The following is a 24,334-nucleotide window of genomic DNA, read 5'->3' as shown; positions in this document are numbered from 1 at the left end:
CTAAATTTAAAAACTACATTATTTAATCTTTTTTTTTTTTTTTTTAGGTTGTTATGGAGTTGATGGAGAGAGTGACTCTATTATGAGTTCAGCTTCTGAAAACTCCACTGAACCTTGGTTTTGTGATGCCTGTAAATGTGGTGTTTCCCCCAGCTGTGAACTGTGTCCTAATCAGGATGGGATTTTCAAGGAGACAGATGCTGGAAGGTTGATGTCATAATTCTGTTGGGTTAATATGCCTGCTTTATAATGTGTCTGCATTTGACTACTCCATTTTTAACTCTGATTTCCTGACTTATACCCTTTCATTTGCTTGCTTTTTTTATATCTTCTTGACATAGAGGTAAATTAACAGCGGGCTAAAAAATCAGAAGGGCGAGGAGGAAAGACCATTTATCAAGTACTTACATTTGCTTTTATAGCCATTATTCTATGGTGAGACAAGTTATAAAGTTTCTGATTTTATACATGTAGTTCCCAAGGCTCAGATCATTTAAGCAGTTTTAATTTTCTGTAAAATGACAAGCTGGTGAACAGTCAGTTTGGAACCCACATCTTTTTGATTCCGAGAAATTATCAGGAGGCAGAACCCATATAGTCATATAGTGACTTAAAAGGGGAAGTTTAATTTAAAGGATTATTACACTATGATAAAAAAAAAACCTACCATAAGATATAAAAGAACTTGAGAAGATTGGAAGGAGAACCCCGTCTCCGGGGCTGGGGTTCAGACCTGCTGGAGAAGGTGTAGTCACTGGTGTGGTGTACTGGATGGCAGAGGGGTTTGCAGGTGTGCCTCGGCCAAAGCTGACCTGTGCTTCTTGGCGAGAACAGAGGGCTGAGCACAGGGTGCGGAGGGAGCCGGGGCCCTAGATGCGGTGCCTGTGCCGTGAGGGCCACGGAAGAGTGATCTCCAGGCGGGGCCTGCGGGTCACTAGGGGATGTGCGTGTGGCTGGGGCTGGGCTCTGGCAGACGTCCTCTTCCCTTCTTCTGTCCCTGCTGAGAAGCCTCTGCCTCCTGCAGTGTCCCCACCACTCTAAAGAGCTTAACATCACGCTGGCTGTCAAGCCGAAATGCTGGCTGAAGGGCTTCTGTCCATTACCGCAGAGGGATATGGAAAGGCGGGAAGCAATAAATTGTTTGGAGCTGAGAAGCAATAAATTGTTAACAGACACAATGCCCTACGTTCTTTCTGCTGTTGTGTCACGCTCATCTGCAGGGTCACATCTGAGCAGTTGTCATCAGAATAGTGGTGACCTCTTTTTTCTCAGTGGTGATATTTTTTCTTAGGAGACTACGGTCTGGGGTGGATGACTGAAATGTAAGAGTGCATTACCTCCCACCCTGGCCCCCTGCTTATAAGAGGGAGTGCTCATTTTTTTCATTTTGCAACATAAAGATTTCAGTATTTTTATCAGATATGTTAACTATTTTAATAAGAACAAAATTACCTACACAAATTATCCATGTCATTTCTCATATTTTAGCATTGGGAAGGAGAGGATATATTCTGTTTCAGAATAAAGAATGGAATTTTAAATTTGCCTCAATTGGCACACAGGCCCTTAAGAAATGTTGCCATCTAACATTATGGGATAGCCTCTACCGTAAACTCTTAGGAGAGAACCCTGTGTGCTGATGGCTAGGAAAAAAATGGCTAAACTTCTTCCCTCTTCTTCCTCATTGCCCATCTGAAACATAAAATAAAAGGAATATATACCAAGTGATTTGATGTATTAACATGAGTCATGTTTGGACTGACTGTGGCTTAGAAATAGGGAGTTTAATACAGCATTTAAAGTGTGTACTTCCATGTCGGACTACCTATATTTGGATTTTTGTATTTTCTTAGTAACTATAATTTTAATCAAATAATTTAACCTTTTTAAGCCTCAGTTTCCTGAGCACCTTTGAGAAGATTAAATGAGATGACTCATGTAAAACAGTTACACAGTTTCTGGAACATGATAAGTGTCAATGTCTCCTTAGTTCAGTTGCTGCTGCTGCTGCTGCTACTGCTAGTGCTTTCTAACTTAAAATATTATTTATTTATGGTAACCACAGAGTACAAGCTGCATAAATTCTTTCTGGTAATTCTTTAGTTCTGAAAGTTGAAGTTTATGGTGGTAAATTGTGGTGAATAATAAATAAGGCAACTTTGGAAAACACAGAGCTTCCTTTCAGGGAGGATAATTGTTACTATTTTGCTTCTTTTCTTCCTTTTTCAAGTGAGAGTAGGGGAGATAGACTCCTGCATGCACCCTGTTAGGGACCCACCCAGTGACCCCCATCTGGGCCCATGCTCATGACCTACTTATTTTTAGCGCCTGAGGCTGAGGTTCCATGGAGCCACCCTCAGTGCCCGGGGTGATGTGGTTGAACCAATCCAGCCATGGCTGCAGGATGGGAAGAGCGAAAGAAAGGAGAAGGGTGGACAAGCAGATGATCAGTTCTGTGTGCTCTGATTGGGAATTGAATGTGGGACATCCACACGCCAGGCCAATGCTCCACCACAAAGCTAACTGGCCAGGGTGTTATTTTTTTAACATTTTTTCTTTTGTTAATAATTTGAAAGTTCTACTGAAAAACTTGAAAGTAGCCATCTCTTCATGCTATCACGATCGACAAAGCAACTTGTAAAGTTGTGGCTGAATAAAGAAGAGGGAGGCCTCTCTTACTGTTTAGATTTACTGAGAGATATTTGTATTGACTCCTGTGGACTTTACTTATATGGGCACCTTCTTTGATTGTGCTGTCTGGCAAAAGGTCTTTTATACTATTTTTATAATTTATGTTTATGCCCACACTCATCTATAGGCTACAATAGAAATTATCAGTCTTGATAAAGTTTGAGGGATGTAACATTAGCTGGATTTAAGGCAAAAAGAGGTCAAGAAGATTTAATGAGGCATTTAGTATTCTAGCTTCACCTGGAAAATGGGAAGAAAAAAAAAGAACAGTGAATGGAAATACAGAGGGTCCTCAGGTTACAACAGTCTCAACATAGGACATTTCCAGGTTTACAATGCTCCATAAAAACTTTAAAAAGTTGTGTGTTTGGGCTTGTTAGCATCATACTTTTGGACTACGTGGGTGAACTAGTTTGGTTGCATGTGGTGGAAGAATACGCAGTAACATGGCCTATGAGTGAGGGAGGTGACATTCCCAGTACGCTTATCTATGCCACTTTGGACTGTTAAAAGCGCAAGTGCGTGTTAGGCTAGGGTGTGTTTTGACTTACACCAAAATTTGGGTTACATCACTGTTGTAGGAACGGAACTCTGTTGTAACCTGAGGACTCCCTGTAATGAAAAAGGTTTTGAAATTTACTTCTATCACATGGACTAACTAGACTTATTTCCCTGTTTCTGATAGTAGCCACCAGAACTATACAGAACTACACACGCATTTGAGAGTTTGGATTAACACATTATCTCAGTCAAATGATGTAGATTGCATGTAAGAAAATCATCAGTATAGTCTTGTCATTATACTTTAATTTAATATCTTAGAGTATTTTAACCTGTGAATGTGGCCCTGGTCTGTTGGCTCAGCAATAGAGCATTGGCCTGTGGTGTAAAGTTCTAGGTTCGATTCCCGGCCAGGGCACACAGAAGCACCCATCTGCTTCTCCACCCTTTCCCCTCTCTTTCTCTCTCACTCTCTTTCTCTCCCTCTCCCTCTCCCACAGCCATGGCTCAAATGGTTTGAGCAGTTTGGCCCCAGGCGCTGAGGATGGCTCTATGGCCTTCCCTCAGGTGCTGAAATAGCTCGGTTGCTGAGCAATGGAGCAGCAGCCCCAGATGGTCAGAGCTCCCTGTAGGAGTTTGCCAGGTGGCTCCTGGTCGGGGCACATGTAGGAGTCTTCTTTCCCTGCCTCCTGTCTCTCACTTAATAAAAAATAAAAATAATATGAGTGTAAAAGAATCTATTAATATATAGTTTCCATACTAGAATGGCAATCCTGACTCTGTTTTTGGTGGTTTTATGTGGTGCTTGTTTTCTGCTCCTTTCCCCAATCAACATCTGTCATCATAGCTCCACGCAAAATGGATGGTAAAGTAACAAGGAAGATTATCCCTTTTTGGTTTCTGGATTTGTCTTAATTACAAAGTTCTAAAGTATTATGTGCAGCTAAACAAATTAACCCAAAGATATTTATAACAGGTATTAATAAGGACCAACATTGTCTCAGCTTCTTGATATGCATTTTAATAAAGACTCATGTTGGCATCCTCTCATGAGTGGTTGGGAAAAATGATACCCTGTGTGCCAATCACGCAGAAATGGCAGTTTAAATCTGTAGTACTGGTGTGACTTGTCCTAAAACATTTTAAGAAGGTCAGTATGAAGCAGGCAGCCAGCTGTTGGGTTTATCAAAGATAAACTCCTGCAGAGTACAGCGGCATTTAATACTCTAGTGGAGCATGAAAAAACTTCCCAAATTAAATTGAGAAGGCTGCTTGTTGAAGATGTGTATCTTTATATTGAACTCCACAGGGCGCATTTGGGAATTTGGATTAACACATTATATCAAGAAAAATCTCAAAACCTGGAATTTTTTTTCCAATAAAGATAATTTTAAAGATTTGTAACTATTTCCTCCAGTACCTCTATAAAAAGATTCTTAGTCTTATTTCTTTAAAACTCGTGTGCATCACAAAATAGAGCGATGTAGTTATCATAGCCTCTTCAGCTGTGATAAAGCAGAATTTGTTGTTAATGTATTCACAAGGTTAGGAGAGATTTTCCACCTCATTTTCACCCTCTTTCTTACAGAATGATATAGATCTGTTTAAATTTCAAAATCCAGTGATCCATATTTTGTTTGGTTGTGAACAAACAGAAACGGAGCCTCGCGTATTTTAAAAAGTTCAGAGCGGTTTAAAAAAAACAGATTTGGATTCAACTTCCGTTTATTTTTTTCTTTTCAGTGTACTGAAACTGAGCATTCTTTGTTTAGTGTTGCAGCATCATTCTGACATTAAAAATATTTGTATGTGGGGAATGTAGATTTTAGTACATACCAGGGGTCTCAAACTCGCGGCCCGCGGGCCGCATGCAGCCCACCGAACAATTTTGTGCGGCCCGCAGACTAATCCACAGGCTTACTTAATTTTATACAAAATATTTTGAACTTCGTGGATTAGTCTGCGGGCCGCACAAAATTGTTCGGCGGGCCGCGAGTTTGAGACCCCTGGACGGTGAAGAGCTGAAGGAATGAAATATGACTCCTTATATTATTATAACTCTTCTGCACCATTTTCTGGCAATCTGTTTTAACCTGGGAAGGAAGTCAAGATGCATACCAAAAATTGTTTGAACCATGTCCTTGAGAATTATTCAACAACTTTTGGGGAAAAAAGTAACAAGAACAATTTTACTTAATTACTGCAGAATAACTTCACAGTTCTTAAATTAGGGTCCTCAATTCTCAAAATACTTAAAATAATGAATGTGAGTACTTTTTTATGCATAGGAAAATGTTTTGTTTTATCTGAGTAATGGTTTTGTGCAAAATATTGAAGAGTAACAGATAAGTTCAAAGGCAATTATCAATATATACATAGTTAACTCTCAGCTATGGTTAAGCTATGGGAAAGTAGTGCTTGTCACAGTCCTTTTTCTGTAACTAAATGATATCATTCCTCGCTGTTTCATAATCTTCATTTGTATGTTTGAGGTTTTGAAATTTGACCATAGAGCTCTTTCAGTAGTTATTTGAAATGATATATTTTATATCTATTTTCCAAGTGGACGTTTTATAAAAGGGTTTGATAGCAAAATCATATGTTCTCTCCTTGTAGATGGGTTCACATTGTCTGTGCCCTGTATGTTCCCGGAGTAGCATTTGGAGATATTGACAAATTACGACCAGTAACACTGACCGAAATGAACTATTCCAAATACGGTGCCAAGGTGAGACAAAGGGTTTATGATGGTCTATAAAAGAAAGTTTTTACTTATTAGTTTACATGGCTTTTTTCTAATGTTGGCAACTACAGAGATGCTTGTTAGTAGTAATCATGCTGTTTGTATAGCAGTTAGCACTAAGTCATTTAGAAAGTCTTCCATGCATTTTTAATTTGGAATAACCTGTGGAAGTAAAATGGTAATCGACACTGCTCTTTCCTTGGAATTTAACACACTGCCCAGTACATAGTGAGTTCTCAGAACAAATCCTTCTTTTTAATTAGCTGAATTACATACAAACCTAATTTCTGACCGTACTTTTGAAGTAGACTTTATCAGAATTGTGAAAAAGGCCTGACCTGTGGTGGCGCAGTGGATAAAGCGTCAACCTGGAACGCTGAGGTTGCCGGTTCAAACACCGGGGCTTGTCTGGTCAAGGTCATATGGGAGTTGATGCTTCCTGCTCCTCCCTCCCCCTTCTCTCTCTCTCTTTCTCTCTCTCTCTCCTCTCTAAAAATTAGTAAAGAAAACAAAAAATTAAAAAAAATTAATAAATTGTGAAAGAGTATGGGAAACACTCATTATTTTACTAAGGTTTCAAGGGCTGGTTTTATCCTTATAACAGCATAACCTGCCAAGCAAGTGATTCTCAGCCTTGATGCTTTATAAAGTGGTTTTTATATTGATTGACATTTAGGATTGTAAATGGTAAAAATCACCACTTATTAATTTAACCTTTGGTATATAACTACTACAAACATTCCTAGAATACTAGAACTAACTGAGCACCGATATGTTCTCTTTCATTCCTGTTTATTGGGTAATTGGGAAGGAAGACTCTTGAATAGCATCAGTAATTTATTGAAGGTGGAGTGGGGAACTTACAGATTGCTGGAAAATTTTGATATTGACAATTTAGAAATTTGACAGTTTCTACTATTATATTCAGAGTATCTTTCTTGGACATTAACTACCCTATACCCCACCCCCACCCCCACCCCTGCACTCCAGTACTTTGTGCTTTAGTTTGGGTAATTTTTGTTAAACTATCTGCAGCTTCCCCTTCCAGAATTAGCTAAAACCCCAGGGAGGAAAGCAGGCCCACCATTGAACTTACTTTCCTGGTCCTCAGGTAATTGTAACTATCTTGTTACCTCTCTGATGCCTTTAAGCAATAGTTTAAAAAAACATTTGTCCACATTTTCTAGTTGAGCCACATACTAATACAAATTACCTAGCCACCATTATTGGAAGTAGAAGTTACTACTTTTGATATTAGCACCATAATTTACAAACACAGAGCTAAAAGAGACAGCTTAAGTCATTTTTAATAGGCATACATTATCATAAATATAAAGGTAGAAACAGCAACAAAAAACCAGTCATTAGACATTACTTCATATAACTGAAGCCAGAAGTGACCTCTAAACTGAAGTCATTACATGTCCAATTGTCAACTAATCTTTTTCCTTCCTTCCTTCCTTCCTTCCTTCCTTCCTTCCTTCCTTCCTTCCTTCCTTCCTTCCTTCCTTCCTTCCTTCCTTCCTTCTTTCTTTCTTTCTTTCTTTCTTTCTTTCTTTCTTTCTTTTTGACAGAGAGAGAGAGAGAGAGAGGGACAAATAGGGACAGACAGGAAGGGAGAGAGATTAAAAGCATCAATTCTTCGTTGTGGTACCTTAGTTCTTCATTGATTGCTTTCTCATCTGTGCCTTGACTGGGGAGCTGCAGCAGAGCGAGTGACCCTTTGCTCAAGCCAGCAACCTCGGGCTCAAGCCAGCGACCATGGGGTCATGTTTATGATCCCACGCTCAAGCTGGTGCCTTTGAGGCTTTGAACCTGGGTTTTCTGGGTCCCAGTCCAATGCTCTATCCACTGTGCCACCACCTGGTCAGGCTGATCTTTTCATTATCACTTGATTTTGTTTCAAAGTATTACTAGGAAATGGAGTAGAAAATTATATATTCTCCAACACTTATCTGTGAAATCAGTGTTGTGAATTATAACAAGGACAGATCTTCTAGACCAGTGGTCTCCAACCTTTTTTGGACCACGGACCGGTTTAATGTCAGAAAATATTTTCATGGACCAGCCTTTAGGGTGGGACAGATAAATGCACAAAATAAAATTATGCGGCCAGCGTAAAAACTGTGGTATTTTTAAATATAATTGCCAAACTTACGAGACAAGCATCAAGAGTGAGTCTTAGACGGATATAACAGAGGGAATCTGGTCATTTTTTAAAAATAAAACATCGTTCAGACTTAAATATAAATAAAATGGAAATAATGTAAGTTATTTATTCTTTCTCTGTAGACCGGTACCAAATTACCCACGGACCGGTACCGGTCCACGGCCCAGGGGCTGGGGACCACTGTTCTAGACCACATTGCCTGCCCATTTCCGAGTCCCAATTGCTTTCTCCCGTGTTCTCAATTGCTTAGCATCCTAGCATTTTAAATGATTTAGGCAATTTAGGAATATTCTATTTTCTCTAATAGGTTGTTCTATACTTTTATAACACTTTATTGTCAGGAATTTTTCTTTCTATTTACTCTGAAATCCCTTGCTCAATTTTATCACATTACATTAAATAACTCACTCAGGGAATTATTCTAAACAATTTGGTTCTGTCCATAGTATTGACAGCCTTTAAATAACTTAAATTTTTTTCTCTATCTCTCTTTTTTGGGGTCATGTTTAGATTATTATTTGCTGGTATTTCATAGTATAAACATTTCTGCTGTTACTGAAAAATGACCCTTAAGTAGGCAGTAGAGTGTCAGGATTCTGGAGTGTTTTCACATAGGTACCCAGAGCCCTGTTCCTGCTGTTTTCATTCATTGCTGATGTGTGAGTCTGGTGATGTCTACCCAGTAGGTGGTCACTAACTGTTATAGTATTATAATGATATTTTTATTGCCTACTGAAATGTTTCCCCTTTGTATGTTTCCTTCATATTTAATTTACTTAGAATATATTTACTAAATAGTACTTCCTTAATTGCTTACTGGCAATCTTCCACAATTACAGAAGTTTTTTTTTATTTTTTATGATGATTCCTATTACCAGAGAAGTATATATTTTGAGACTTTTGTTTCTGTAGCTAAGCTAAAATGATAAAAAAAAATTTATTTCCATAGCTAAGATAAAATGATAAAAAATATTGGAGGGTACTTAGGAAAATTTCAGCAGTTTATACTTTTAGTTTTATAGTTTTTTTTAATACACAGAAATAATATAAAGAATTGGCTACATTCTGTATTACTACTGATTTCACCAAACTGTTTACTTAAGATTACTTTTAATTCTTTTTAAAATACTTGCTTTCTTTGGTTGTAATACCTAGATTCTTTGGTGAATTTTCTTCAGCTTTTTATTTATTTCATTCATTTTTCCAAGCAGTATTATATTGTTCTAATCAGTGTAGCTTTATGGTTCAGAGCATGGACTATTATCAAGTAAGAGTACTAGGGTTTAAAGACTGGTTCCCAGTTATTTCTGGCATTATTTTGAGTGGATTTCTTAACCTGTCTCGCATCAATTTTCTTATGTTTAAAATCAGAATACTTATAGTATCTCATTCACACATCAGTGTGGAATATTACCAAATGATATTAATATGTATAAAGCGCTTAGAATAGTGCTTAGTACATGGTAAGCCCTCAAATCACATTGTCATTATTATTGTGTCAGTGGAATTTGGTTTATTTGAACCACATATAAACTGTTGGCTTGCCTAGTGTCATTGTTTGTTGGTTCACTATTTGTATTTTGTGGCTGCTTTGTGTGAGTGTGTTATCTTTGTTCTGGAACTCTTTGTACTTGAGTTCTCTCCTGTATTGCCTTGTAGGAGTGCAGCTTCTGCGAAGACCCTCGTTTTGCTAGAACTGGCGTTTGCATTAGTTGTGATGCAGGTATGTGCAGAGCCTATTTCCACGTGACTTGTGCCCAGAAGGAAGGTCTGCTTTCAGAGGCAGCAGCGGAAGAGGTAGGTGTATGTAAATCCCCAGCTGATGAGTATGTTCACGAGACCTCTCACAACTTCATTATATCCTACAATAGGTATGCATCGTACATTATCTTACAAGTTTGTTATTAAAGTCTTTGTCAGATCACTGGTCTAAAACTTGAAGAGTAAACAATATATATGAATTTTTTTCCAGTCTTAAAGCAAGTCAGACATTTGGAAAACATGATAAAATTTTGCTAGTGAGGTCTGATAGATGAAATGAAACACCACCCAAAGTGTTTTAAAATGTTAAAATGTCAGCATATTTTATATGAGAATCTGAAAATGTATTTGGGTAATAATCTTGCTCTGATACTCTCTAATAAAATCATTAAACTGTCTTTAGAATCTGCATTTCTATTTTTTATAATTATTTTTAACTCTATAATTTTCCTTCTAGATTTACTGACTTTAGATTAAGCAATCAGTTGTTTTAAAAGTGTGTTTTGGAGACTCCTTAATGTTCTTTCAAGGGGTCTGTGAGGTTAAAACTGTCTTTATGACAATATAAAAATGGTATATATTGTTTTTATTCTTATTTCTTTCATGAGTAACAGTGGTCAAGAGATTATATAATTTAACAATATAACAGTTTGAATGTGGGAACATTTAAAAAATTTTAAATTTATTCATTGTAGAGAGAGAGGAAGGGAGAAACAAAGACAGAAACATTGATCTGTTTCTATATGTGCCCTGACCAAGGATCAAACCAGCAACTTTTGCATATTAGGATGATGCTCCAACAGACTGAGCTAGATCTGGCCAGGGCTAATGTGGAAGCGTTTTTGAGAATCCAGCTATCTTTTTTATGTCAGCTATCTAGACATTAAAATGATTTGCAAAAATGTAAAATGGTGCCACTCTTCTTACTATTTCTTTTGTGTGTGTGTGCATAAATTATTGTATTTTTCTCACATGGTCAGAGAGAGTTTATCACCACTTTGATTGGGTTCCACTCCATTAGAAGAAAGAAAAAGGAGATTAAGAGTGGGCAGCCTTTTTCCAAGGGCATGGTCCAGAAATTTCACACACTTCATTGGCTAGAACTTATCACATGGCCGTCCCTAGCTGCAGGGTGGCTGGAGCAGAGTGTTTTTGGCAGGGTAGCTTGTGGACAGTAAACATTCAGAAGGTTCTAGTAATGACGGGAAGAAAAGGGAAGAATGGGTATTGGAAGGCCGTGGTTTTTACAAGAGTTAATATTTGCTTGATATATCTCTTCCATTCTCTCTAAAAAACTAATCCCTTGGTCATGCTAGCCTTAGAATGAAGATTTATTTTCCCTCGATCCAAAAATAACTGATTAGAACAAAACTAAACAAAAATCACTAGGACTGCTTACTCCCTTTCAGATAGCTTGTAGTGCAAAGATGACTGGTCTTTTCCCTAAGTCAGGCTGGGTCCTAATGTTTAACTGACCTATGCAAGCATAAAACCTATCTGATAACTCAATTTCAACCTTTCCTACTTTAAAACAACAGAATAATACTTCATATCTGGCCATTTGGCTGAGGTTCAATATAATCTTTATTTCTATTTAGCATTTTCTGTCACCAGGATTTAGAGCATGTCACGAGAAAGCAGCTGTATGTGGGTGTGTGTGAGTGTGTGAATGCACTCTCTTACCCACATCTTTTTATTTTATTCTTACAGCTATATGAAATAGTTATTATTAAGTCCATTTGACTAATGAGTTATCAGAGGCCTAGAAATGTTTAGCAACTTGTTTGAAGCTGCAAAACCAGTAAACAGTGGAGCCAAGATTTATATCCATGGTTTTATATTTCCAAGTTCTGTGATCTTATCCACAGAATTATACTATGACATCTCTATATATCACACCACAGAATGGCATCATGTACTTTTTTTAATGTTAAGAATATCTTAGATTATTTTTAAATTATTATTTTTCTTTCTATTCATTCTTAATTCTTCTTGTCTTATATTTTCTTTTTTTTTTAGTGTCATCACTTCTCTTTGGGTTGTAAGAGGCCCTTTTCCTATACCAGATAAAAACTATATGGATAGATTATCTTTATTTCTCCTCCTTGAGACTATCTGTCATTTTGCTAGCATTCATATTGTAGATTACTTTTTTTGGCTATGTATTTTTAAATATTTGTTTTTGATAGAATAAATTTCTTTTTCCTTCATTTTTTTTTTGTATCTTTTTAAAAATGTACCTATTAGTCTAGTACCTTGAAAGATGGCTAAGAGAGAGAGTTGTGTTTCCATTTGAGGTTTTAGGGCTATATAAAAAGTTAAAGGGGAGGCCCTGGCCGGTTGGCTCAGCGGTAGAGCGTCGGCCTGGTGTGTGGGGGACCCGGGTTTGATTCCCGGCCAGGGCACATAGGAGAAGCGCCCATCTGCTTCTCCACCCCCTACCCCTCCTTCCTCTCTGTCTCTCTCTTCCCCTCCCGCAGCCAAGGCTCCATTGGAGCAAAGATGGCCCGGGCGCTGGGGATGGCTCTTTGGCCTCTGCCCCAGGCGCTAGAGTGGCAGAGCATCGCCCCCTGGTGGGCGGAGCTCCACCCCTGGTGGGCGTGCCGGGTGGATCCCGGTTGGGCGCATGCGGGAGTCTGTCTGACTGTCTCCAGCTTCAGGAAAAAAAAAAAAAAAGGAGGGGGAGACCTGAGTGTTTTTATTGACAGGATCTGGCCACCTGAACCTGTTTCTGTCCTGGGTAGACTCTGTCCCTGCATTGCTAGCCAGATAGAAATCCCCACTTGTCTGTGTTGGCTAGTTCTGTATTTATGGATATATTGTTGTTTTATAATATTTATGTATGCATAACTTCAATATTTAATGATAATTTCCACCTATGGTGATTAAATCCTATCTATTCTAAGCAGGATTATTTTAGGTATACAAGATTAATTAAATATACTACATAAGATTTGATTTCAGTATTTTTAAATATACAGGCCTTTAAAGAAAAGTTGTTAATTTGGTGTTAATATACAGGACTCAGCTTCTAAGGAAGCAGTCTTTATCATTATGTGTATAAATTGCTTTTGTAATTTGTTTTTGAAATAAGCAACACAGTTGGAGGCTCTTTAAAAAATTATCTCCTATGTTAGGTTTTTTTTATGACCCTTTGAAGTAAAAATGTTCACTTTCTCCCTCCACCCCACCCCCTTTTTTATATAGGATATAGCAGATCCATTTTTTGCTTACTGTAAGCAACATGCAGATAGGTTAGACAGAAAGTGGAAGAGGAAAAACTACTTGGCGCTACAATCCTATTGTAAAATGTCTCTACAAGAAAGAGAGAAGCAGCTCTCACCAGAAGCACAGGTATGGAGTTTATGCCAAAACTCATTTATTCTTTTGAGGTTACATATTTCAGGTCTCATGTGTGTTTGCCAACGGGATATGAAGTATAGTCATGAAATTTGGTTGTCACTTAGGAAATGGACTGTCATTAAGTTAAATGGCAAGTACAGTTTGTGGCTTAATATGTTACTCCTCATCTAGTCAACAGAGCAGCCATTTTTTAAAGCACACTGAAAAATGTGCCGTAGAAGAAATTATTCTATTAGTGCAACATATTGACCACATCTTTTTAATTCTGTTCTGATGATTATTTATGTAAAAGATCTGATCATTTTGCCTATCACTTAAGATATATTTCCATGTGAATTAATTTATGGATACTCGTACAGTTATTAAGAAGAGAAACTGCAGCTTAATCAAATTAGTTTGTGACAACTCTGATTGTAGAGTAGCACTGTTGTTGCTAGGAGTAGACCTAATGTACTATAACCCCAAAATTATACAGTATACCTTAAGGACCGTTGATGGATATAACTTGCCTTGCTATCGAGAATTCTGGCTATCTGTCCTTTCTCTAAGCATGGAAGTTAAAATCATAAGGAGCATATTTGTTTTTAATATCTTGTTAAATTTGTATACCTTTTTTTTTCTATAGGCAAGGATCAATGCCCGGCTCCAGCAGTATCGTGCCAAAGCAGAACTAGCTCGGTCCACCAGGCCCCAGGCCTGGGTTCCCAGGGAAAAGCTGCCCAGACCACTCACTAGCAGTGCTTCGGCCATTCGTAAACTGATGCGGAAAGCAGAACTAATGGGGATCAGTACAGATATCTTCCCAGTGGACAATTCTGATACTAGCTCAAGTGTGGATGGACGGAGAAAGCACAAGCAACCTGCTCTCACTGCTGATTTTGTGAATTATTATTTTGGTCAGTATAGACACTGATACATGCACATTTCAATGAGAATGATTTGCTAATGAGAATATTTGACATGCTGTCAATTTTTAATTTATTAGCCATGCTACATATATCAAAACAAAAGCATGTTTATTTTCCTAATAAGTTGTGGGTTGTTGTAAAATGCTAGGTTCATGTGTTTGTAACACAGAGTTAAAAATGTTTTAAACAATGTAACATAGTTTTATCCATGTGATCCTCTCTGTGGCGAGCTGCTTCTTTTGTGTGTCTTGTATATCAGCTTTTCTTTTCTACGAAAATAAAGTTGGATCTTTCATTTAAATAGAGAGAAATATGCGCATGATTCAAATTCAGGAAAATATGGCTGAACAGAAGAATATAAAGGACAAATTAGAGAATGAACAGGAAAAGCTTCATGTGGAATACAATAAGGTAAGTTGGCTACAAAACATAATAGACCTTTTACATGATTTTACAGCATTTCCAGTTATGTTTCATTTGGAAACTGGAGTTTTTGCGCCCTGGCCTGCAACTCCTACCCCACTGTCTGCATTATCATCGCTAACGCGTACTGAGCACCTGCTCTGTGTCGGGCCATTTGAGAACTTGACCTGTAATCATTCATTTCATTCTCATTTCGACTTGATAGTGTGGGTTATGCTGAGTGCTCCCATTTTTGGAGGAGGAAACTGAGTCCTGAACAGGTGAAGTAATTTGCTTAGGCTCATGCTGGTTGTCAGATCAGAGAGTTGGTGTTTGAGGCCAATTATTCTGATTCCATTTCTTAAATTTGACCCCTGTACTATGGAGCTTAAAACGTAAAAACTTATTATGAATTACTATTTTTATCTTGAATTGTTTTGTAATGTTATCTTTTATTTAAAAAAAACCCACCCAATTACAATTATATTCTGCTTCTTCATTCTAATGGTGAAGGAACTCAAAAAGAAAGATTGTATTAAAAGCAGGTATAGTAAAGGCCCTGGCCTGTTGGCTCAGTGGTGGAGCGTCGGCTTGGCGTGCAGGAGTCCCGGGTTTGATTCCCGGCCAGGGCACACAGGAGAAGCACCCATCTGCTTCTCCACCCCTCCCCCTCTCCTTCCTCTCTGTCTCTCTCTTCCCCTCCCACAGCCAGGGCTCCATTGGAGCAAAGATGGCCTGGACGCTGAGGATGGCTCTATGGCCTCTGCCTCAGGCACTAGAGTGGCTCTGGTTGCAACAGAGCGATGCCCCAGATGGGCAGAGCATCGCCCCCTGGTGGGCATGCAGGGTGGATCCTGGTCGGGCACATGCGGGAGTCTGTCTGACTGCCTCCCCGTTTCCAACTTCAGAAATAAATAAATAAATAAAAAAGCAGGTGTAGTAAAAATGTTAGGTAATAAATAAATAACATGTCCATACAAAACTGGTACTGACTTTTGTTCGATAATGTTTTAAGTGATGAAGAGTTAGTAAAAAGGAATATCCCATAATTAGCCATACAGTTGTGAAAAGAGTTCTGTGATTAGACTGAGAAGGCCTGGGGGTTCTTGTTAGTTCTGTGATTTTGGCCAAGTCACAAAAACTCTCTGTTCCTTAGTTTTTTCACTGGGATATGGTAGAAAGGTATGTTAGTCACAGATTAACTAGCAAAATGTGTGAAATGATATGGTGAACTATAGCAATATATAAACGTAGGTATCATTGTCATTAGTAAAAATGCTAACAAAAGAAAATGCTTACATTTTGTTGAGGCTTCCTAACTAATTGGATAGCCTCATCTCTCAGTGGTTGTGACTTGAATATATTAAAACTCTATGGAATATAAATGGAGATGTTCTTGGATATTTATTGTTTAAATATTTCACATATTTTGCTAAATAGCTTAATGATTTACAAGTCTGAATGATTTGCCTTGTAGCTGTGTGAGTCTTTAGAAGAACTACAAAACCTGAATGGGAAACTTCGAAGCGAAGGGCAAGGAATCTGGGCCTTACTTGGCAGAATCACGGGGCAGGTTAGTTTCTTTCCAATCGCCGTCTCCTTCTGCTCTTGTTCTCTGCATTGTCCAAAATCAGATCTCTGATTCAGCTGTCACTGTGCTCACTGAGAAATTCTGTTTGATTCGGGCCAGTTAATTCTCTATGATAATGATTTCTGCCTGAAATACATCTAGAGCATTAAGCTGCCTACTGAGAACATGTAGCTTGACTTCAGTAGGTATTATTGCAGTTGTGAAAAAAATTTACTTTATCCTTGAACATTTTTAGCCTGTTCAAGTTCTTGGTGTTGAAAAGAAGAATCATTGCCAAGTAGATTTCTTAGAAAAAAAAAAATTTTATTTTGGTATGGTGTACATAATTCATAAATTAAGAATTCAGTCAGGTAATTTTAGTTATACTTTTTTAAGGATGTTGGAGACTCATTGTGGTCCTTTCACTGCGAAAATAGTTTTATTTGTGAAGGATGATTTTCAAAGAACAGATTTTTTTCATTCTACTCTTCTCACAGGCTTACAAAGGGTCAAATTCATCATACAAATCCGTGCAGACATACTATTCTATAAAGTAATAACATTCTGATATGAATTGCACCATGCTAGCTTTGAAGATACATTTGTGAACAGGGTATATGTGGCTTATAATGAGTAACATAATTTAAAAGGTGATACTGAATACTCACTTATGGAGAATTGATCTTTGTCCTATTGATAGGCTGTTGATGGATTTTTGGAAGATTATACGTAGTGTTTTATATTTTATATTTAGAGAAGTTAATGTTGAGTACAGGCCTATCATTAGTTTATTTGCTAAGCTGGCGATATCTTTTGGCTTGATTTTCAAGTGTCTCATAAGAATCTGTTGTAAAAGGGCATTTTCAATTAATAGGTGACTTTTAACAGAAGTTCACAGGTTTCCTAGTGCACATGTGAAATACACGGCCGAGGTAGAATTCATTTGTACTGCTTGCATGACACTTTCTTCCAGTTGGTTGAACAGATGCCGGCCCACGGGGCCACTGAGAAATGACTTTGATAGATGGTTGCTGTCCGTGAAGCCAGCACACTACAGATTAGTAGAAACCCAGAGAGAATCTCATTTGCTTTGTGGAGAGCTTGGCCCAATAAGATAATTTTTCTAATTAACCTATGGAGCCCCAGTGTAGTTGGGATGCTGAGGAAAATAAACGGCTTCAATATTCTTTTTTGTCAACTGTACTGTGTATTTTTCAAAAAACGTTCTTAAATGCCTGTCCTTGTCTTTCACTTTTTAAAGCTAAAGTAGTTTAATTTTCATAACGTTTTAGTGTTCCACTGAAAACTGACGGAAGTATGTAATTATAGGTTTCTAATGGAAGTAACCGTGAAACAAAAACTCATTTTAATCCTTTTCGCTGGTGTAATAGCTGGTAAAACATTTCCCTCTCACAATCCTAGCACTTTCAGTTGACTTGAATGGCATAGAGAAGAAAATGTTGTTTTGTATTTCTTTTTTAAAACAAAATAAACTGCGTTTGTTCAAATCAATAGAAGTTGAACATACCGGCAATTCTGCGAGCACCCAAGGAGCGAAAGCCAAGTAAAAAAGAAGGAGGCACGCAAAAGACGTCTATTCTTCCCACTGTGCTTTATAGGCAAGTAATGAAAAATTATGACAGATTGATACTGTATACTTTTAAACGAATACTTTTTAGTAACAAGATGTTCCAAGTATTGGAGAATGCATTATATCCAGACCGGAATTTAAGTTAAATGCATTTAAAGTTCATTTCATTAATACCTTCATCAAAGATGCCTTTCAAGTTTAATAACAGAAGAGATTTTTCCTCTTTTAATAAGATGAATGAAATGACTTTTTGTATCCTTTAAGTAACTGGGAATATATATGCATAAGCTTCATGGAAATGAAAAGTGACTATAAATAATGTAGATGTTTATTTTTATGAATAATTAAACAATACACTAAATAGGCATTTTTATTTTATTTGAATAGGTTTTAGGGTTTTGCATATGTTTTTAGGTTATGATGGGTATTATATATATATATATATATGTATACTCTGAACTATTGCCTTTGTACAGTGGTAGATAATGAAGATAAGTTTTAGAGTTGAATCTGTACAATTTTTTTCTCTATGCTTAGTTGTATAATTTTGTTTACAGAAGTATTTTTGTTGTTTACTTTTTTTTGGCTCAATATTTTATAATGCTCACTATTATAGTAGTTTTACATATTCAGGACTTCTTTCTGTACCTTAGTAGGTTACAATCATTTTGTATAACTGATTATATTGATTAAATGGGAAAAGTTTAGAAGATGCTAGTAAATTTATGTTTGTGTGTATATATATAGATATATATATACATACACAAATAAATGTTTATATTCATGTAAACATGTATATATGTTTATATAATACATAAATATCCCTACAACCCCTTCCTTTTCCAGAAATAGCAGCAATAGCAACATCATCAATCTTTATAATTACTTTCCATTCCTGGTTGAAGGCTCCCTCCATAGGTAATAGCAAATAACTTCCTTGAAATGTAGGAGAAGCCCACTAGTGTCTTAGTGAACTGTGTGAAGACTAGCACATTCTCAATCCAGCTCCTTCCAAACAAAATTAGTTCATTTGGAACCATTAGGCATATCTGTGTTCTTCTGAGTTTTATCAATACATTTACTTTATAATTAACAGTACAAAAGAAACTGAATTTTGTTTTTAAAGTCACTTCTTTTGTAGTTTTAGAGAAGTAGAACATTAGAAAATATTTGTTTAAATTATATTTTTAGAGAAAATTTGAGCTAATGTTAATGAGTTTTAAGTGATATTTAAAATTAAGGTAAGAATATCTTATATATTTCCCACTCCGAAAGGTTTGTCTCTAGCACTATTTAAATTTATACTAGATCCAAGTTATTTTTCTATATTCTCAAAAGTAATTAGAACTAATAATTAGTTACTGACATTATAAAAAGACGTTATGAAAAAAATTTGATTTCAACAAAAGAAATATTAAGTTAATTGAGAGGAAATTGTGAAATTTAAAAAATATATAAATTAACTGTTTCATTATGATCATTATTATTCTAAAACTTTATTTGCTGCCTTTATTCAAAGTTGTGGAATTTGTAAGAAGAACCATGATCAGCATCTTCTTTTGTTGTGTGATACCTGTAAACTCCATTACCATCTTGGATGTCTGGACCCTCCTCTTACGAGGATGCCAAGAAAGACCAAAAACAGTTATTGGTAAGTAAAATGGAGAGGATTTAGATGTTAGAATTGGGTTGGCTTCATTTCAACAGTGTAAAATGGAAGTGTAACATTATTTCCTAATAAAGTTTTTGGCACATTTTAAAGTTGATACTTTCATAAATATTTTATCCAACTCTATTGAGGTATAATCAATAAAGGTATTTAAAAATAGCCCAGATGTTTTAGTGAGAGCTCTCTCCAAAAGACCTAAACTGCACAAGACCCTATGCATTGGTTGCAATGTTTTAAAGTGAAAAAGTTGAAGCTAGAGTTGCAGCAAATAAAAGTATCTTTAATATCTTTTGGTTTCTAGTGATCGAATTGGTCTCTAAAATCAACTTAGTTTTGCTTAGCAGCTAATTGGGTACAGTATATGTTTGGAATAAGTTTTAGAGAATTATTTTTCTTTAGTTTATCTCAAATGGGGGAGGCAGTTGTTACTTTTTGCTTTTTAACATTTTCAGATTTTTAAATGTTATATTAAAGATGATAAATACTAAAAGAAATTTAACTTCCTAAATATTTTACAATTTTCCATGTTCTTTATTTAAATCTATTGTATATGTATGGTATAAAAACTTTACAATGGTATGCCATTATTCATCTTTTTCCCATTCTATGCATTCTCTGATGCCATGTTGGTAGCTTGAAATTAACCATGGTTAGGAATTTTCTTACCATGGAGATTGGCAAATGCTATAAATTAGGACTTTTTCCCATAGAGAGCCAGGTGATAGTTAATATAATATCACTGCCTAACCTCTGCTTTAGTATCTGCTTAGCTTTCCTCAGTCTTTTTTGGGGGGGCTTAAATTTCTACAAAGCCCACTAGTATAATTTCTGAATATCATCAATTTTTGCTTTTTGTGCCTGTCTGCGAAAGAGTTAACCAGCCTGATGTTATATGACGATTACAGACCCAATGATCTTGATCAGATTTGCTTAAACTCAGGGTGATTGTCTCTTATCAGCCTGTATCGTCAATGAAAATAGCATTAAAGTTGTTTATGCTATGCAAGCCTATGGTAACACCCTTACTACTGTATACTAATACCCCTTATGTTCACTGTTATACAATCTCTTGCCTTCTCAGATACTGCATCCCACTTGCTAGACTGTTCTAAGTGCCTGCTCCTCAGCTTTTTCTTTCAATGTCAGTATTGCTTTTATAGAGACACTAATTTTAGATCTGGTTGCTTTCTATTTGGTCCATTCCACAATATTTCACTGCGCTATGGTGGATGACTTAAGACATGCCACAGGAAAGATGCAATGGGTAAAGATACAGAAGTAATTATTGGTGGAGAGTAGGAAGGTAAGAGTTCACATTAGGCAGGCTTTGACTTTTCAGTGAAACAGAAGTAGTCTGTTGAGAGGGAAAAGGCATAGGATGATGATGGGCTTTAGGAGAGTTTACAATATTTCTGTGGGGAAAAAATTCAGAGATAACTGACTTGCTGAAACTATATAGTCAGAATGTTCAGTGAACTAGTTTAGTATGATTAATTTGTTTTTCTCCAGTATGCTCAATTGCCCAGGAATATGAGAGTTCCATACTTTAGAATAGGAATAGGCAATGCCAACGAAGAATCATATTAAGTAGGTGAGAAATTTGGCAGGATATAGATGGACTAATGAAGGTGTAATCCAGGCTAGTGTTTTTCTTTTCTTTCTTTTTTTTTTTTTACAGAGACAGAGAGAGAGTCAGAGAGAGGGATAGGGACAGACAGACAGGAACAAAGAGAAATGAGAAGCATCAATCATTAGTTTTTTGTTGCAACACCTTAGTTGTTCATTGATTGCTTTCTCATATGTGCCTTGACCGTGGGGCTACAGCAGACGGAATAATCCCTTGCTCGAGCCAGCGACCTTGGGTCCACGCTGGTAAGCTTTGCTCAAACCAGATGAGCGAGTGCTCAAGCTGGTAACCTCGGGGTCTTGAACCTGTGTCCTCTGCATCCCAGTCTGACGCTCTATCCACTGTGCCACCGCCTGGTCAGTCTAGGCTAGTGTTTTTCAACTGCTGGTGAGCCAGAAATTTTGTGCCAGTCTGTGAAAGAGTTAACCAGCCTGATGTTGTATGACAATTATAGACCCAATGATCTTGATCAGATTTGCTTAAGCTCAGGGTGATTGCCTCGTATCAGCCTGTATTATCAATGAAAATGCTACTGAAGTTGTCTTAGATATCACTGGACATCATGAAGAACATTTACAAATCATGCACAATAGAAAAAAGCATTTGGACAAACTTATGTAGTATTCAGTGTTACACAGAAGATGTAGGAATGTATCCACTTTTCCAAATTTTTGGATTGCTGCAGATGTCAACTGGAAAGTTATATTTAATATAAGAGGTCAACATTTAAGAGCATTAGTTCAAAGCCTTAACTATCATTACCCTGCAAATGAGGATCCCCATAAAGTTAACCTGGATCAATAACCCATTCATGGAAGACAGCAACTCCTCCCTTAATCACTGTGAAAAAGAAAAACTGATAGATTTATCTTCTGATGTCACTCTGGTATCCAAACATAAAATGCAATCATTGTCACAAGTTTGGATATCACTGGGAGAGGAATATCTGTCTCTTAGTTACAAAGCTATTACATTTTTAATCATTTTTCTGCTACCTACTGTGTGAGAAGACTTTTTCTGCCCTATTATTAATAAAAATTAAACAGAGAAACCAAATGGATGTCATCACAGTGCTTCGTCTTTTGGAAACAAACTGCAGCCTCTGTTATCAAGTGTTCTTGCAAAGAAGCAACAGATTTAGCACCAGCTTTACTTGAATTAAATCTTGCTCTCCAGTAATTTCAGTTTTATTCCATTGAAATACATATATATCTTTCCTTGATCATCTGGTAACTAAAAGATAAAGCACAAAATACAAATAATGGTTTTTATTTCTGCCTTAGTGGTCCCTAAAATAATTCTGTTTTCACTGGTCCCTAAATGTAAAAAGGCTGAAAACCACCAATCTAGGTTTCATTTTGTTTGTACTTATGCCCAGGGTTTGAACTGTACAGTGGTACCTTGAGATATGAACAGACCAACATACGAATTTTTTAAGATACGAGCTGTGACTCGGTCCATATTTTTGTTCAAGATCCGAGCAAAATTCCGAGATACGAGTCGTGATTCGGGAAGCTGCCACCAGTTGGTGCGTTGGCGCACGGGTCCAGTATCAGCAGTTTGATATACGAGTTGACTGACTTACGAGCTCGGTTACAGAATGAATTAAATTCATATCTCAAGGTACCAATGTATTTTATCTTGCTTTTAATTTGTTATGTTTGGTTTGCTTTTAAAAAACATAGACTCTTGCACACTGGTTTACATTCTTTCTAAAACAAGTTTGGTAGGATATAAAATAAATAGTTAAAGGTTTGATTTATTACATTAATAAATAGGTGTTTAAATTTTAGAGTACTATGTTTCCACTACCTTTGACTTGTCTAATTATTTAAAGAATATTCTGCCTGCCCTGTGGTGGCGCAGTGGATAAAACATCGACCTGGAATGTTGAGGTCGCCAGTTCGAAACCCTGGGCTTGCCTGGTCTAAGCACATATGGGAGTTGATGCTTCCCCCCCCCCCTTTTGTCTCTCTCTCTTTCTCTAAAATGAATAAATAAAATCTCATAAAAAAAAGAATATTCTAAAGAGTATTATTTGACAGGGAATTGAATAATATTTATTACATTTTGTTATTCACTGGATATACCTTTGTTTATTTTAAGATGAAAAGAAAATAAATAGCAAAAATCCTTCTATGAAGAATCAGTGTTTTGTTTGTTTGTTTTTTGTCCTCTCCTTCCATCGCTCTTTTCTTTAAGATGTAACTGGCATATAACACTATTAGTTTTAGATATGCAGATAATGATTTGATGTATGTATATATGGTGAAATGATTACCATAATCAGTTAATCCATTACCACACATACTTACAATAATTTTTTTTATGATGAGCACTTTTAAGATCTCCTTTTTGAATATACAATATAGTATTGTAACTACAGTCACCATGCTGTACATACATCCCAGGATTTATAACGGAAAGCTTGTACCTTTTGACTACTTTCACCCGTTTTACTCACCACCCATCCCTCCTGCCTCTGGCATATTCAGCAATCGATTCTCTATATCTCTGAGTTTTTTGTTCATTTATTTTTGAAGATTCCACACATAAGTGAGATCATAGTTTTTGCCTTTGACTTACTCGTTTAGCATACTAACTTCAAGTTCTATCCATGTTGCTACAAATGGCAAGATTTCATTCTTTTTTTTTTATAAATAAATTTTTATTTTAATGGGGTGACATCAATAAATCAGGGTACATATATTCAAAGAAAACATTTCCAGGTTATCTTGTCATTTAGTTCTGTTGCATACCCATCACCCAAAGAGAGATCGTCCTCCATCACCCTCTATCCAGTTTTCTTTGTACCCCTCCCTCCTTCCCTCCCCCCACCCCCCCATAACCACCACACTCCTGTCCATGTCTCTTAGTCTCACTTTTATGTCCCACCAATGTATGGAATCCTGCAGTTCTTGTTTTTTTCTGATTCGCTTATTTCACTCCGCATAATGTTAATCAAGATTCCACCATTCTGCTGTAAGTGATCCGATGTCATCATTTCTTCTAGCTGACTAGTATACCATGGTGTATATGTGCCCCATCTTTATCCAGCCTTCTTTTTTTTTTTTTTTTTTTTTTTTTTTACAGAGATTAAAAGCCTTTAAGCAAACTCTTGGCCAGATTTCATTCTTTTTTATGACCGAATAATATTTCATTGTGTCACATTTTCTTTATCCATTCATTCATTGATGGACACAAGCTGTTTCCATGTCTTGAATATTATAAATAACGATGCAGTGAACATGGTGGTGCAGATCTTCTCAGGACAGTGATTTCATTCCTTTGGGTACATGTATACACTCAGAAGTAGAATTGCTAGATCATATGGTAGT

The 24,334-nt window shown here is 36.7% G+C and overlaps 1 protein-coding gene across 2 annotated transcripts in view; it reads left to right on the top strand.

Moving 5' to 3' along the window:
* Positions 1-24,334, top strand: part of PHF14 (PHD finger protein 14) — a 186,010-nt gene that overhangs the window by 32,595 nt on the left and 129,081 nt on the right. For both annotated transcript variants that reach the window (XM_066354053.1, XM_066354052.1), the window contains exons 5-13: positions 48-207; positions 5,809-5,920; positions 9,765-9,902; positions 13,074-13,220; positions 13,855-14,125; positions 14,442-14,548; positions 16,017-16,112; positions 17,625-17,728; positions 19,220-19,351. In XM_066354053.1, coding sequence (XP_066210150.1) covers positions 48-207; positions 5,809-5,920; positions 9,765-9,902; positions 13,074-13,220; positions 13,855-14,125; positions 14,442-14,548; positions 16,017-16,112; positions 17,625-17,728; positions 19,220-19,351 — 1,267 coding nt within the window. The remainder of the gene's footprint in view (positions 1-47; positions 208-5,808; positions 5,921-9,764; positions 9,903-13,073; positions 13,221-13,854; positions 14,126-14,441; positions 14,549-16,016; positions 16,113-17,624; positions 17,729-19,219; positions 19,352-24,334) is intronic.

This window comes from Saccopteryx leptura, chromosome 12 (genome assembly GCF_036850995.1).
Source record: "Saccopteryx leptura isolate mSacLep1 chromosome 12, mSacLep1_pri_phased_curated, whole genome shotgun sequence".
Lineage (NCBI taxonomy): Eukaryota > Metazoa > Chordata > Mammalia > Chiroptera > Emballonuridae > Saccopteryx > Saccopteryx leptura.
This window is presented reverse-complemented; position numbering and strand designations above follow the sequence as displayed.